Here is a 13,591-nt window from a genome sequence, read left to right as displayed (position 1 = left end):
CATGATGTGTACATGTATTTCCCTCTGCTGTTTCATCTCTCTGACTGCCCTTCCATGAACAATGCATGGAGGCAGTTCTCAGCAACCTCAGGGCTTTTACTTAGCTTACATATAATGATGGTTTATCATCAAACTTTCAAGGCATATTCTTCATGTGCCAACTCATCTTTATCTCTTGTTATGCTTTCCATGGCTACTTATATAGAATCATATGCTATCAGTTTCTGGAGCCCCCATGTGACTCCTCCTAGTTAGTCTCAATCACCAAGCCACTCTCATTCTCTACCTATACGGCAAAGTCTAGCAGTATGCAGAAACCACCTCTCACTGCCCTCTTCCCTTGAAGAAGATCCTGACATTTATAGCAACAGATGGATGAAGGTTCTGTGGCAGGGAGGAGAGGCTGTGAGATCATGTTCTGTTCAAATGTGTGACACTAACAAGGAGAATTCTGAATCCCTTTTCACTTGTCCACTTCTTGCTGGAATGCAGGGTGACTGCAAATACTTTAGAAAATGATACCTAGGGGGTCTTCATAGCAGAGACCACCCTGGCCCCAATCTATGAAGTATCTATCTGCTGCTCACATTCCCCATAATGACATTACATTTCTACTCAGTTAATAAACTACCCTTCCTTGAGGAAGCAAGTTTGGGCTCTTGCCCCAGTTTTTAGGCTTAGCCCATGCCTCTTAAATAAATACAATCAAGGGCTAGGACTTGATCCCTGACTACTGTGAACTAGAAGTGGGACTAAGTAGAAATGTCTGAAAGGGACTATGGGATCTGTTACAATGTTGGCCCTAATTCACGGCCTTTCTATGTCTGTGTCTGTATCTGTCTGTCTGTGTCTATTCTATGTGTAGCCAATTTCCACTGACTTTGATCTTGGTCATGTGAGTTACTTTAAACAACAGAATTTCAGATTAGGATAATATGCATGTACTTTCTGCTCATTGGTGGTATCTCTCCATCTTTTTTTTCTTTTTAAGACAGGTTCTTACTCTGTAGCCTAGACTGGTCTTGAGCTCATGAGGATCCTCCTGCTTCAGCCTTCAGAATATTGAGCTTATATGCTCCACCACACCTTGACCTTTGTTTTCTATTTTTGTTTTGTTAGAAAACTAGAGATTGAACCTAAGACTTCGCACATGCCAGGCAGGCAGCATACTACTTACTCTCTCTACCCTCAGACATGTCTGCCCATCCTAACAGATCACTCCAGTCACCCCAGGGAGCAGGGATTCCCCTGTCTTCCCCACTGCCTGGCAGAACACCTAGTACATCAAACAAAACGAAACAAAAACAAAAACAATTTATACTGTTATTGATAAAAATGCAATTCTCAGATTCAACCCGAGGCTCAAATATCAGTATCTTTGTTCTTTTTACCCCATGTAGGGGTAGTATTTATCATATTTTATGACTTAAGATGTGTATACTGAACTGTGCACACACACACACACACACACACACACACACCTGTGCTGTGAAATCAAACTTTAGAGCCTCCCACACTCACTCTACCCCCATTGCCCACTCTGACTGTATGTAACTGAAGACCTTTCCAAAGGTCCTTCCTTTGCTGGGCAGGTAGAGAGGCATTCTCCCAAGCCAGGATGTAACATGTTTTCACAAGAGGACTCAATTTCTTCCAGAGAGCCTGCTTGCTTTCTGGAATCGGACCCCTGGGGTTCTTTTCAGAAACCCTCTTCCCACCCCAGACCCTCTGCTATCTGATCAGTGCCTTCAGCTAAGGATGCAAAGAGAGCAGGTGTCCCTCAGCACCCACCACAGTGCTTGCAGAGATGCTAACGCTCGCCCTGTCCAGCCTCACAGCATCTTGTTGTAAGCCAGGCACAGGCTTACAAAAGGAAAGGACCCTACCTTTCGTGGCTCCTGCCTCATCATGCTTTTCAAAGAGGAGGTAGCGTGGGCTCTCAGGGAGAAATGGCAGGCTCGCCAGCTGGACCAAGGCAGGGACAACGATCACTCCAAACAGGTACGGCCAGGTGCTCTCCTGTAGGGAGAAGACTTGGCTGAGGGATAGAGCCTTTGGTTGTTCTACTTGTTCTACTGGGAACACTGGACTGAGCAGCTTGGATTCTGCAGGAAGCCTCCCTGCTCAGCCTGTCCCCAGTGACAACAGCTAAGGGAAGGAACAGAGCAGATGAGATAATGGCAGACGGCATTTTCCACATTGACTTTGTGATGGAGTAGCACATCTGTGAAAAGCAAAGGGCTGTTGGCAGCCAGGCCACTCAGGAGGTACCAGAGATAGCTTCCTCCTTAACCTGGGTCATCATGGCCACCATGGGGTCACATTGGATATCCTCCATTCCTTTAGCATATTTCCTCCCAGGCTGCCATGGGCATGGAATCAGACTTGAGGGTGAACCCAAGATACCTGTGCAATGCCCATCATCTTTCTATTGTCAATGAAGGTAGGAGAAGGAAGGATGGCCCTCACGTGTGGAGGACCTTTGCTTTCCAGCTGGTGGGTAGAAACAAATGGACGCCTCCAACACGTGCCATCAACACACTGTGTGCAGTGACTCTCACACAATGCAATTTAAATGCAGCGTGGAGCATACATTCTTATGCCCATTAAGGTGCCCCTCATTTCCCATCTTTGTTACCCAGCTTTACAAACATGCCTCCACTGTGCTCACTGCATAGGCGCATGTCACCCTGGGCAGTGTTGATGGAGAAGACAAAAGGCTTGGCTCCAAGCTGAGGGCTCAGTGTGCTTTATTTCCTAAAACAGGCAAAGGAAACAGCCCAGAAGAGAACAAGACACACTGAACCCTGAAAAGACTCCACCTGATGGGCAGAGGTCTGCTAGCCTATTCAGGCCCGGTGAGGGCAGAGCCCTTGAGTGTATGCTTGTCCTCAGCACACGGATGTTTGTCTCCTGTTGTGGATATCAGAAGGGAGAATGTCCTTGTCAGCTTTTCTGAGACCCACAGTAGAGCTCTGACGGTAGAGGGCCCATGAGAATGACAGGCACTACCAGGGTGCAGCAACAGGGACCCCTAAAGCATGGAGCAAGTCAGAGGGGGCCTGCCGGGACAATCAGCCAATGCTGGCTCAGCCCTCCTCTCCAAGGTGACTCCAATTCCCTCCCCCACCTTCTGAAGCTAGTGAGTCCTATTCAGAGGACAGCACAGTCCTTGCGTCTCCCTTTGAAGGACAGGCAAGGCCAAACCAGGCTTTTCAGCTTGAGGACTTGTGACCAGGAGACCATGCAAAGAGAGAAATCAGATGGTCTGTGTAAAGTCAGAGAGAGCAATCTCGGGTGAGTGCCAAGCGACACAGATGGGTTCCGCTCAGGCATCATGGAACACTCGGAATGTAGATGGTCTCTGGTGGCATCATTTTGTGAATATTCTGAAAGCCATAGGGTTTTTTAGTAGAAACTGGCATGCAAATTATACTTCAGTTAGAAATTTTAAACAATGGTAGAAAACAGTGGACAGAGTCTGTCAGTTCTGCCTGTGCGTTCTGCACCCACAGGTGCCACCCACTGTGGACTGAAACTGTTCAGAAAAAAAAAATGTATCTGTGTTGAACACTCACAGGCAGACCTCTTTCTCTGTCATCATTCCCTAAGAAAGATGGTGTAACAAGTATTTACATATTATAATGAGTCTCAAGATGATTTAAGGTGTATGGGAGGAGATGCATGGGTTACATAAAAATATCACACAGAAGCATTGGGATGAGGAGCCGTAACAACCACCATACTTGAGAAAGGCTTTTCAGTCTGGCCCAGGCTCACCCCATGAGTGGTAAAGAGCCCTGCCCCTGAGCAGACAGCTCAGATCTTATACTACAGTCATTTATGGCCACGGACAAGTACCCTGAACTGTCCTGGAGGGCACCTCAAGACTCCCAGAGGCTCCCATCTCCTAAGTGACCTGGATTTGACCTTCTGGCTTTCTGGTGCAGGCCATCCACGGTGCTCCTTGGTATTATACCAACGTGAGCCAAGAACCCAGCATCTCCCATTGCAGTGACATCCAATCGCTGCTTTCTCTATTGGGAAGCAAATGAAAGTGGGAGGGGCTTTCTCATACACACTGGCCAATTTTAGGGTCCTTTATGCTACTTCTAGAGGGTAGCCTCAATCTCAGGCTGTTTTGGGAAGTGTTTTCATTAACTCGTGATTCAAGGCAACTAACTATATGAAGACAGATACTGCATTCTCCCTCATGTGGGTCCTAGATTCTAGCTATGCGTCTAGGTCAGAGTAAATGCAGATGAAGACTAGGTAGGAAACTAGAAAGTGTCCTATGAAGTTAAAAAAGAGGCTTTGAAGGAGAGCAGTGGTGAGGGATTTATATAACCATATGACATATGACAGGGAGAAGAAGTACAGTGGACAGAGGGTATGGGAGCATCAGGGAGAGGAGGGACAGAAGTGTGGTGAGGGGAGTCAAACAAAACAAGATGTGAATGAAAATGCCATAAGGAAACCTGCTACTCTGTGAGCTAATTCATAAGACAACTATGTGTTACTCCCCTAGGCAGGAGCAAAAGGTGCCACAGGTATCCCCATTGGAGGAGTCTTTGCGGGGCCAGCCAGGGCCTGAGATAACGGGGAGAGACACAGGGCTCCAGCTCAGGGTCTTTGGGTCATGGTCCTTACACCCATTGTTCTCAGGAGGAGAGATGTGTGTCACCTTGTCCACCAAGACAATGCTCAACCCCCCAATGGGGAAGGTACGTGGGTCTTCTAATAACTGTGTTCTGCTCTTTCAACTGCAGGGCCTCTGCTTTAAAGATAGACTTTCTAGGCCCCACTTCCTCCCAAGCTATCAAAGACTTTGGTCCTTTCTATGATAACCCACTCCTGAACTACTATGAGACAGCAAACATGTTGAGTAGGCATCGTGGGGCTTACAGAGTTAAGTTCTTATTGTGCAAACCAAGTGCCCAGGGATCCCAGAGGAGTGAAGCAGGAGCAGGCTATGCTGGCTACCGGCAGGAGCAGCTTCGACTGCTGCTTAATGTGAAGCATGGAGAGGCTGCCCATCTCCCAGGCTCTTTAGGGATGCAATGGGATACCCTTCTTTATACTTCTTCATACTCACAGTCTGCATATGGGAGGCTGTCAGTGGGGTGAAAAACTGAATTACCTTGATTTTCCATGTTCTTCCGGGAGACTGCGTTTCCCAACATCCATCCCACCTAGTCTTGCATCTTGATGTATCTGCCAGCGCTTGAACATGGCAGTGTTCAGCAAGTGTCAAACACACCCAGTGTGTGTTGGATGAGGTGAGTGGTGACAGATCATTGATGCAGCTGCTGCAGATGAGACCCCTAAGACATCCTTGTTTGTTTTTAAATCTAAGCTTTTCCTACATGGCCTCCTATTAAAGGGCTGACACTTGACAGTAATGTAAATAATATTTCCCCGTGCAGCGTTGTTAGCGTTTCAGGTCTATTGGAGAGGAATCTGATCCCTGAAAGGTGAGGGAATACATGTGAGGTCCCTTGAGAAATCGGGGGGCTGGTTGGATGAGGAGTTAGCTCTTCGGACCCCTGCATAGGCTCTTCCCTTGTTGTCTTTCCTCACTTCAAAGCAAAGCAGAGGGGGTATAGCTCTCCTGGGCCTGGCAGCTTCTAGCTATGGCTAACTAGGGGATTTGTGTGTCGGTTCTATTAGGGTAAATCTGTCCCCTGAGCAGAATTCATCAGCAATCACTCAGACTCAGCTCCAGCGTCTCACCCCCACACAAGAGGGACTCTATCGAAGGAAGACACAGGTGCAATAGCAGCCATTCCAGGAGGCAGACACTGTGTGCAAAGCTGAGCCACACATCTGAGTGATCTCAGCGTATGTAGGAGCTGGGGCTCAGAAGGCAATTTGCTCCATCAGCAAATGATGACACAACTCCTGTGGCCTTGCTGCTCCCGCCTCCAGCCACTTCCCAAGGAAGGGCCCTGATAGCCACAACTTCATAGTGCTAGACAGAGCATGGCCACCCGAGTGTGGTGTGGTGCTCTTTCCCCACCCCTAGATCTGTCTCCAAGAGTCCGTTCCAGCTTCTAAAACATCCCTTATGACCGTATGTTGTATTATATAGTTTTGATGTATATCCATGGCCTGATTCTATTTCTACAATAAGAAGGCTCCTTATACAAGTTTATAATACTACCCCATTTTCCTCTGTCATAAATAATCGCATGACAGTCCAAGGACATGACCATCACTGTGTGGTCAGTCTTTGCCGGTACCACATGTGGGGACCCTGTACATACAGTGCTCATTCCCCTCCCTGTTCCTACCACCATTTCCTGCTTTCAAAAGGGTTTGCCTGACTTCTGGCTTACTTGGCTCTCAAGGTAAGTCTCTGTTATTCCGTTTGTATAGATAAGGAACCTTAGTCCGGGGGTGGGCCTGAGGGTGGGATGCTGGGAAGTCCTACAGCAAAAGTTCACAAAAAGTTCACAAACCAACTTCATCCTGCTCCTATTTAAAAGAGAGTCAAAATTCCACACTGTTTTTAAAACTCACTGACCCTATGAATTGCCCCCCTGCAAACTAGATTATTAGATGGGACATTGTTGAGTTTGTACAGATTTTCTGAGTCTTTGTCACCTCTGCTGATGCTCCCGATTCTCAGCTGAAGAAACCAAGGTACCAAGAATTTTCTACCCCATTGACAATTACACTCCCTATATATAGCTGTGGTGGGGGGGAAGGGGGATCCAAACCTAGGCCGGTAGCTCTGTGCCCTTAACCTCTGCTGTCTACAAGGTCAAACAGTCCACTGTGCAGCTGTACCTTGCTAAGGAACACCCAAATTCCTTGACTACATCCGTAGAATTCTCCTCTCTTCTTCTCCCTAAGGAGTTAGCTAGCTGCTGTTCTCAAAGCCACTCTCCTTGGAATTGAAACCCATGATTAATCTCTTCACCAGCCTCCTGTTTTCCGGTTGAATCACCCTGGCTTCTGAGTCTCATTGTTCCCTTTGTCTGCCATGTGCTTCTTCATCCCTCGCTGACCAGCAACCCCCAAACAGAACTCAAAGTGGGAAGGCTTGTATGTGCAGAGGGATGCGTAGGGATGTGTACAGACACGCTATATGGACTGGTTTTCTCTTTAGTAACTCTGACTCCAGGGATCCATAAAGTCTGAGGTTTGATTTCAGATGAGGCTGAACTCACTCACTGGTGCACCTATCACCTTGGGTGTCATCTGGGGATACCAGAGACCAAGGTCAGGGGAAGGACATCAACTAAGAAATTAGACCCAAGTTCATATTCTGATTCTTCTGCCCCTCTCTACGGGGCCTTAAACTTGCTCTTTGTTGGATCAGTTTGCTCAGCTATAAACCGAGATGAGCTCACACTGCTTTCTCTACAGGTTATTACTGTAGGGATCAGAATTCCCTACCGTGGGCCTGATACAAGGCTGACAGCCAATATGTAAAGGCCACTTCTTCCCTCACAGTTTGTCGGCATCCGCAACTAGCCTATATGATCCACACTAACTCAAGTGCTGGTTTAAGATCACATTTGCTGCCCACCAAGCCCAGGGACTGTGGCATCTGAGTTGGGTCTATGGAACCTGGGTATGAGCCTAGGAGTTGGAGAACAGATGCACCCACTCTTAGGGGCCTTGCCCCTCCTCCTCAGTCCTCTCTCTCCTCACCCAGAGAGAGGTTTCTATCCAGGGTTTATATCCACACACCTGGAGCCCTGACCTCTGAGCCCCTGGTTGCAGGGTGACATCCCAGCCTAAGAATACTCAAAATTGGGGCTGGAAAGACGGCTCAATGGTTAAGAGCACTGTTTGCTCTTCTAAAGGACCAGGGTTCAACTCCCAGCTCCCACATGGAAGCCCACTTGAGCCTATAATTCAAATTACAGGAACTCCATTATTCCAGGCATGTACATGGTGAACATATCTGCACATGCAGGCAAAACACCCTTAACATCAAATGAAAAGAAATCTTTTTAAGAAGAAGCCTGTTTGCTTGCTTTCCCCTTTGTGTGCTCCCACACTTCAGCCAGCCCTTGCTAACCTAACAATGAAGTTGAATGAGCACCTGCCTCAATTTCCCTGCTAAACTAGATGGTTTACCTGATACTATGACACTGCCACCTACCCATCTGCCATGTCTTTGACCCCTGCAAGCTTGTACCCTGCCCAACCAGCTCACCCTGGATATTTCCCCAAGGACAGAGACCTATCACCCAGGGCTGGTTATTCCCAGGATTCAGTGGGGCCACTGGTGCTCTGCTTCATGTACTCTTAGCTTCTACCTCCCTCCATCATGCCCTTCTGCAGAACACATGTTACCCACCCCTCTCCCAGGGGCACTTCACATCCTCAATGCCTCAAATCACACTTTACCTTGAGGGCACTCTCTTCAGGGAAACAGTTTGGGTTTTCAATACTGAAGAAAACCTTTTCTCTCAACTCCACACTCCTTTAACCCACAGACATTCTCAGAAAGGACCAGGCAGATCTGGGGCAGAGATGGGCCAGCAAGGCAGCAGTGAGGCATCCTGGCCCAGGCCTTATGCCTCTAGCATTTTTCATAGACTGTACTATCAGCTTTCTAGCTCTCCATATACTCTTGGTCCACAGATCCACAACAAAAACATGCACATGTGCACACACACTAAATCAATGAATAAATAAGAGTCCTAGAAGCACAGGATTGTGGTCTCTATCTTCTATGACCAACTTTCTGTGATGCTCTGAGAGTCTTTCTTATGGGCATTTGGCTCAGTATTGATGGTGCCCACCATCTGTGAATCTGACAAAAGAGGCAAAATGATTGTCCTGTTTTCCTAATGTACCAAGTCCATGGCCTCAGTAGGAAGTAGAGTCAAAGCCTAGAGAGAGACAATGCCCCACCTGGCTCTGAAGTGGCCTCTCACAGAGGCCACTCTTCTATCTCAAAGTTCAGTCACATGCTGCTACTTGACAAGCTGGTGTGGCCATCAGCAGCCAGGAGAAAGAGACAATAGCTAGCCCACAGTACAGGCTGACAGGGGGCTTCAGGAGAACACATGCACAGAGCTCAGCCTGGCATCCAGTCCTCAGTAACATTCAACCAAAGGCTGCCATTGCTACCACTTTAAATACCTTAGCAGCTCCTAGGGCAGACAGGACTCAAACACGGCTATCCCTTGAGAGACTTGCTCAAAGCCTCATCTGCTCGGGACACAGAAGTATCCTTGCTTCCACTGTAGTAAGCTACATAGCAGGACTTTGCCTGCACATTCCTGTTCTCTCACCCAGCGCAGACTGTCCCCAGGGCTGCATTTATGGCCCCAGTCATTGAGGAAGTCACTGGTGCATGCTGGCTGGTGGGGAATAAAAACTTGGGCAGATACGGAGGGCCTTCTTTATGTCTCTTTGCCTCACCTTGGCTGGGTCCGTGTCCATTCTATAGACTCAAACACTCCTGTACGTGCAGGCAGCATGGGCTAGATTGGCCTGGCTTGTTGCTTACACATGCTCTCCCACAAAGCCTGATCAGTAAAACAGGTAGTGTCTGGATCCTGCCTCAGTCTCTCAAAGACTACCAAACTGGGCCATTGCTAGGCATTCGTAGCCTCTGGAGCACTGGCTGTAGAAATACAGATTCAAGGAGCCTGAGGTGCAGCTTGGATCAGGATGCTGTGAGAGTACCTCAAGGCACTGTGATATGTGGGGCACGTAGGCTGAGCGACCGGTGAAAACAGGTATAGGGCTAGAGTGAGGTCAGAGACATGTCCAAATCCCAAAAATCTTACCCTGAGATGGGTAGGAGTACAGCTGCCCCTTTTCTGCTTCACTGCCTGCATGCCCCAGGGCAGGCAGACTGACGACCCCTAACCCCACAATTCTCAAGGTAGTTACAGGTAGTCATGTAGTCTGGTACCTGGATGCAAACAGAGCATCATTGGAACCCCAGCTACAACCCTAAAATACTCTTCCCACTTGCCCAAGGTTTGTATAGCCCTTGTCTGCCACGAATAAATGGGCATAAGCTATTTCAGCAAAGAGCATCTGAGAATGGCTGTTTCACTGAGCTGTAGCACTTGAGGATGTGCTTCAGAGAGGGCTTCCTCTGTGTGGACATTCACTGCTGGATCCTTGGACCCTTAAATGCCTGATCCAGCACCAGAGCCCAAGCTTCTGCCACCAGCCCAGCACTGGCATCCAAACAATATGGGGCGGTGGGAGAGTGGGGCCAGTCTAGGAAAGAAGAGGACGTTGCATGGTGCTAGAGATGAGAACAGATCAAAAGGAGATTTTGGATGCCCAAATCAGGGACTTCTGAATGCAGTCTGGAATATGGCTTTCATTTAATGGGCACAACAGTCTGTTTGGCTGGACTCTTCATATACAGCATCTCATTTAATGGTTACATTGGCTCCACAGAGTGCAGGTTATTTTCATTTTACAGACACAGATTCTGAGCCTCGGAGAGCTGAAGTCACTTGTGAAGGTCACACAGCTGGAGAGCAGCAGAGGCCAGACTCTATCCCACAACTTCTTAACATCCAAGTCAGGTTACTTCCCACAGTGCTTTTGCACATAGGAGCAGCTGGCCTGCCCATCTCGTATCTTGGTACCGTGTCCTAGGCATGGTTACTGAAACGTTCTCAGTTTTCAAATGGATTAGACTCTCCATTTCTTTGGTTTTGCCCTGGCTGTTTCCTCTGCATGGAACTGTGTTTCCTTCCTCTTCCACTTGAGTGACTGTCTCTCATACTGTAAGGTAGATGATGCCCTCTTTAGAAAGATTCTCATTGTATTTTTTCTCCATGGCTTTCCCACCCTGAGTTCCCTTATGGTCATAAAGGTCACACTTGTCCTTTAGGCCACTCCTCTGTGTTTCTTCTGACACTTGCAAACACTGAGGTGTCCTGCCTGCAGAAGCTTTCCTTGGCTCCTGACTGTGGGGTCCAACATTTTTAGAAGCCCAGAACAATGAGAAGAATCATACGAGGCATGCATTATAGACACCAGAAATCTACCATGGTCACAAGGCCCATTCCAGTAGTAATGGGAGCTCCATGAAGCAGAAATCTCAGGCGTCCTGGTTCAGATGAGAAATGGCAGAACTTGGGAGACAGTTCGCAAGAGAAAGCAGTGTAATGGGAGTGGTTGCCAAGGAGTGAAGGCACAAGTCCTCAGGGGTGTGACTCACCTCCCTTCCGACTCCCACTCCAAGCCATATCCTCAAAGGGCAACTTTACTAATCATTTCCCCTGTGGCCCTGCAGAGATAGGATAGCAGGGTTCAGAAAGCTTCAAAGGCTTTCTATACAATTCCATTTGACACGACTTCAAGAACTGTTAAATTTATCTTTGCTTCCTTTGCTCTCTTGCTTTCAGATAGAGCTGGCATGGCCGAGCTGCCTCTAGAAGTAAGGTGCCCCCAGTAGAGGCATGAGTCACCAAATCAGAACGTCAAGGAGCCAGGAGCCTTAGAGCTAAATAACACTGAGACTGTCTTTGATGTGCAGAGAACTGGAAGTGAGGAGAGGCCGTTTACCCTCGACAGACACCCATGAGCACTTAGTGGCCAGTAAAAGTCTTGGCTACTCACCTCCTAGCCCAAAAGCATGGAGTGGGTGTCTAGGTTCCAACATGACCAAGGCAGCTTATGAAAGGAAGCATTTCCAGAAGCAGAAAGACACACATGGTATATACTCACCTATAAGTGGATATTAGACATATAGGATAAGCATAGTAAAATCTGTACACCTAAAGAAACCAAGCAAGAAGGAGGACCCTGGGTAAGATTCTCAATCCTCATTCAGAAAGGCAAACACAGTGAACATTGGAAGAGGGCAAAAACAAGGAACAGGACAGGAGCCATCCACAGAGGGCCTCTGAAAGACTCTACCCAGCAGGGTATTAAAGCAGATGTTGAGACTCATAGCCAAACTTTGGGCAGAGTTCAGGGAATCTTATGAAGGAATGGGGAGACAGAAAGACCTGGAGGGGACTGGAGCTCTACAAGGAGATCAACAGAACCAAAAAATCTGAGCCCAGGGGTCTTTTATGAGACTAATACTCCAACCAAGGACCATTCATGGAGATAACCTAGAACCCCTGCACAGATGTAGCCCATGGCAGCTCAGTCTCTAAATATGCTTTTTAGTAAAGGGAACAGGGACTGTCTCTGACATGAACTCAGTGGCTAGCTCTTTGATCACCTCTCCTTGGTGGGAGGGGAGCCTTATCAGACCACAGAGGAAGATAATACAGACAGTCCTGATGAGACCTGATAGGCTGGGGTCAAATGGAAGGGGAGGAGGACCTCCCCTATCCGCGGAAGGGGTATGGGAGAAGAAGAGGGAAGGAGGGTGGAATTTAGAGGGGACGAGGGAGGGGGCTACAGCTGGAATAAAAAGTGAATAAATTGTAATAAATTTTTAAAATAAATTTTATTAAAAAACAAAAAAAGAAAGCATTTAATTGGGGATTTGTTTGCCATTTCAGAGGGAAGTCCGTGACCATCATGGTGGGGAACATGGCAGGAGGAGGCGGGCGTGGCAGTAGCTGAGGGACTGCATGGCTAGATAACAACTGTGAAGCAGAGAAAGAGCTGCCTGGGTTTTTGAAGAGATGCCACGGGTTTTTGAAGCCTCCAAGCCCACCCCCAGTGATGCAACTCCTCCAGCAAAGGCACACCTCCTAATCTCTCCCAAAGAGTTCTACCAACTAGACACCAAGCATTCAAATATATGAATCTATGGAGACCATTCTCATTCAAACCACTACTGTGGGGTCCTGTTGGCTTCTTGGATGCACGAGAAAATTCAAGGTCAAAAAGGTCCTGCCCTCCTCCTGAAGGGGACAGACTATGCATTTGGATCTATGACTAGACAGAGAAGACATTGGACCATTCGTTTTGGGAAGTAACAATAGGTGAATGACCGCTTACCTGGGATGTGGAATAAAGAGTCAGAAGAAAGAGTCTTTTGTGCGAAAAACGAATTCTAGTGCCTGGCAGGAGAGAAGACACCTCTAGAAGGGCCCTGCCCTTGCGACCTTGAAAGCTGACACAATCAGAGGAATTAGGGAAGGGAATTGAAGGGCAAGCATGAAGGGGCTCAGGGATGACCCAGGAATGAGAGCTTGCGGTGTTTCTACTCTGTCCTCTGGCTTATCTGTTCTGAGAGAAGGACGGCATCTGAGATGAAGAGGGCAGATGGGAGATGAGAGATGGGTCAGCAGGCCTGGCTTGTCATCTTCCTGGGAAATGCAAATCTTGTCATGGGGAAACCACGCAGTCACCATTCTGTTTGAAAGCCCATATGTCTAAAAGAGGAGATTTGAGGACTGAGTGTCACTTAATAATGGCGTTTAGACTCTGAGGTAACATTAGGAATACAAGAGCAGGCCAGGGGGATGCTTGCCTTACAAGCGTGATCCCCAAGGCATGGTGCACTGTGGAGGAAATAAGTGGATTGTTGGGGCTTTCCAGCCTATTATCCTGGCCTGCTTGGTGAGTCCCAGACCATTTCCAGACACAGTCTGAAAAGAAAAAGATGGACATTGCCTACAGAATGACAACTAAACTGATCTCTGTCCTCCACACGCACATACACACGTGTATCAACTCA

At 47.8% G+C, this 13,591-nt stretch overlaps 1 protein-coding gene across 7 annotated transcripts in view; it reads right to left on the bottom strand.

Annotated features, from left to right (window-relative positions):
• Positions 1 to 13,591, bottom strand: part of Slc2a9 (solute carrier family 2 member 9) — a 147,248-nt gene that overhangs the window by 70,163 nt on the left and 63,494 nt on the right. For 5 of the 7 annotated variants that reach the window (XM_060365398.1, XM_060365395.1, XM_060365397.1 and 2 more), the window contains one exon: positions 1,887 to 2,019. The exons of the other annotated variants lie outside the window; for them this stretch is intronic. In XM_060365398.1, the coding sequence (XP_060221381.1) occupies positions 1,887 to 2,019 (133 nt within the window). The remainder of the gene's footprint in view (positions 1 to 1,886; positions 2,020 to 13,591) is intronic. 7 annotated transcript variants of the gene reach the window in all.

Source organism: Meriones unguiculatus, chromosome 12 (genome assembly GCF_030254825.1).
Source record: "Meriones unguiculatus strain TT.TT164.6M chromosome 12, Bangor_MerUng_6.1, whole genome shotgun sequence".
In the NCBI taxonomy this organism is placed as follows: Eukaryota; Metazoa; Chordata; class Mammalia; order Rodentia; family Muridae; genus Meriones; species Meriones unguiculatus.
This window is presented reverse-complemented; position numbering and strand designations above follow the sequence as displayed.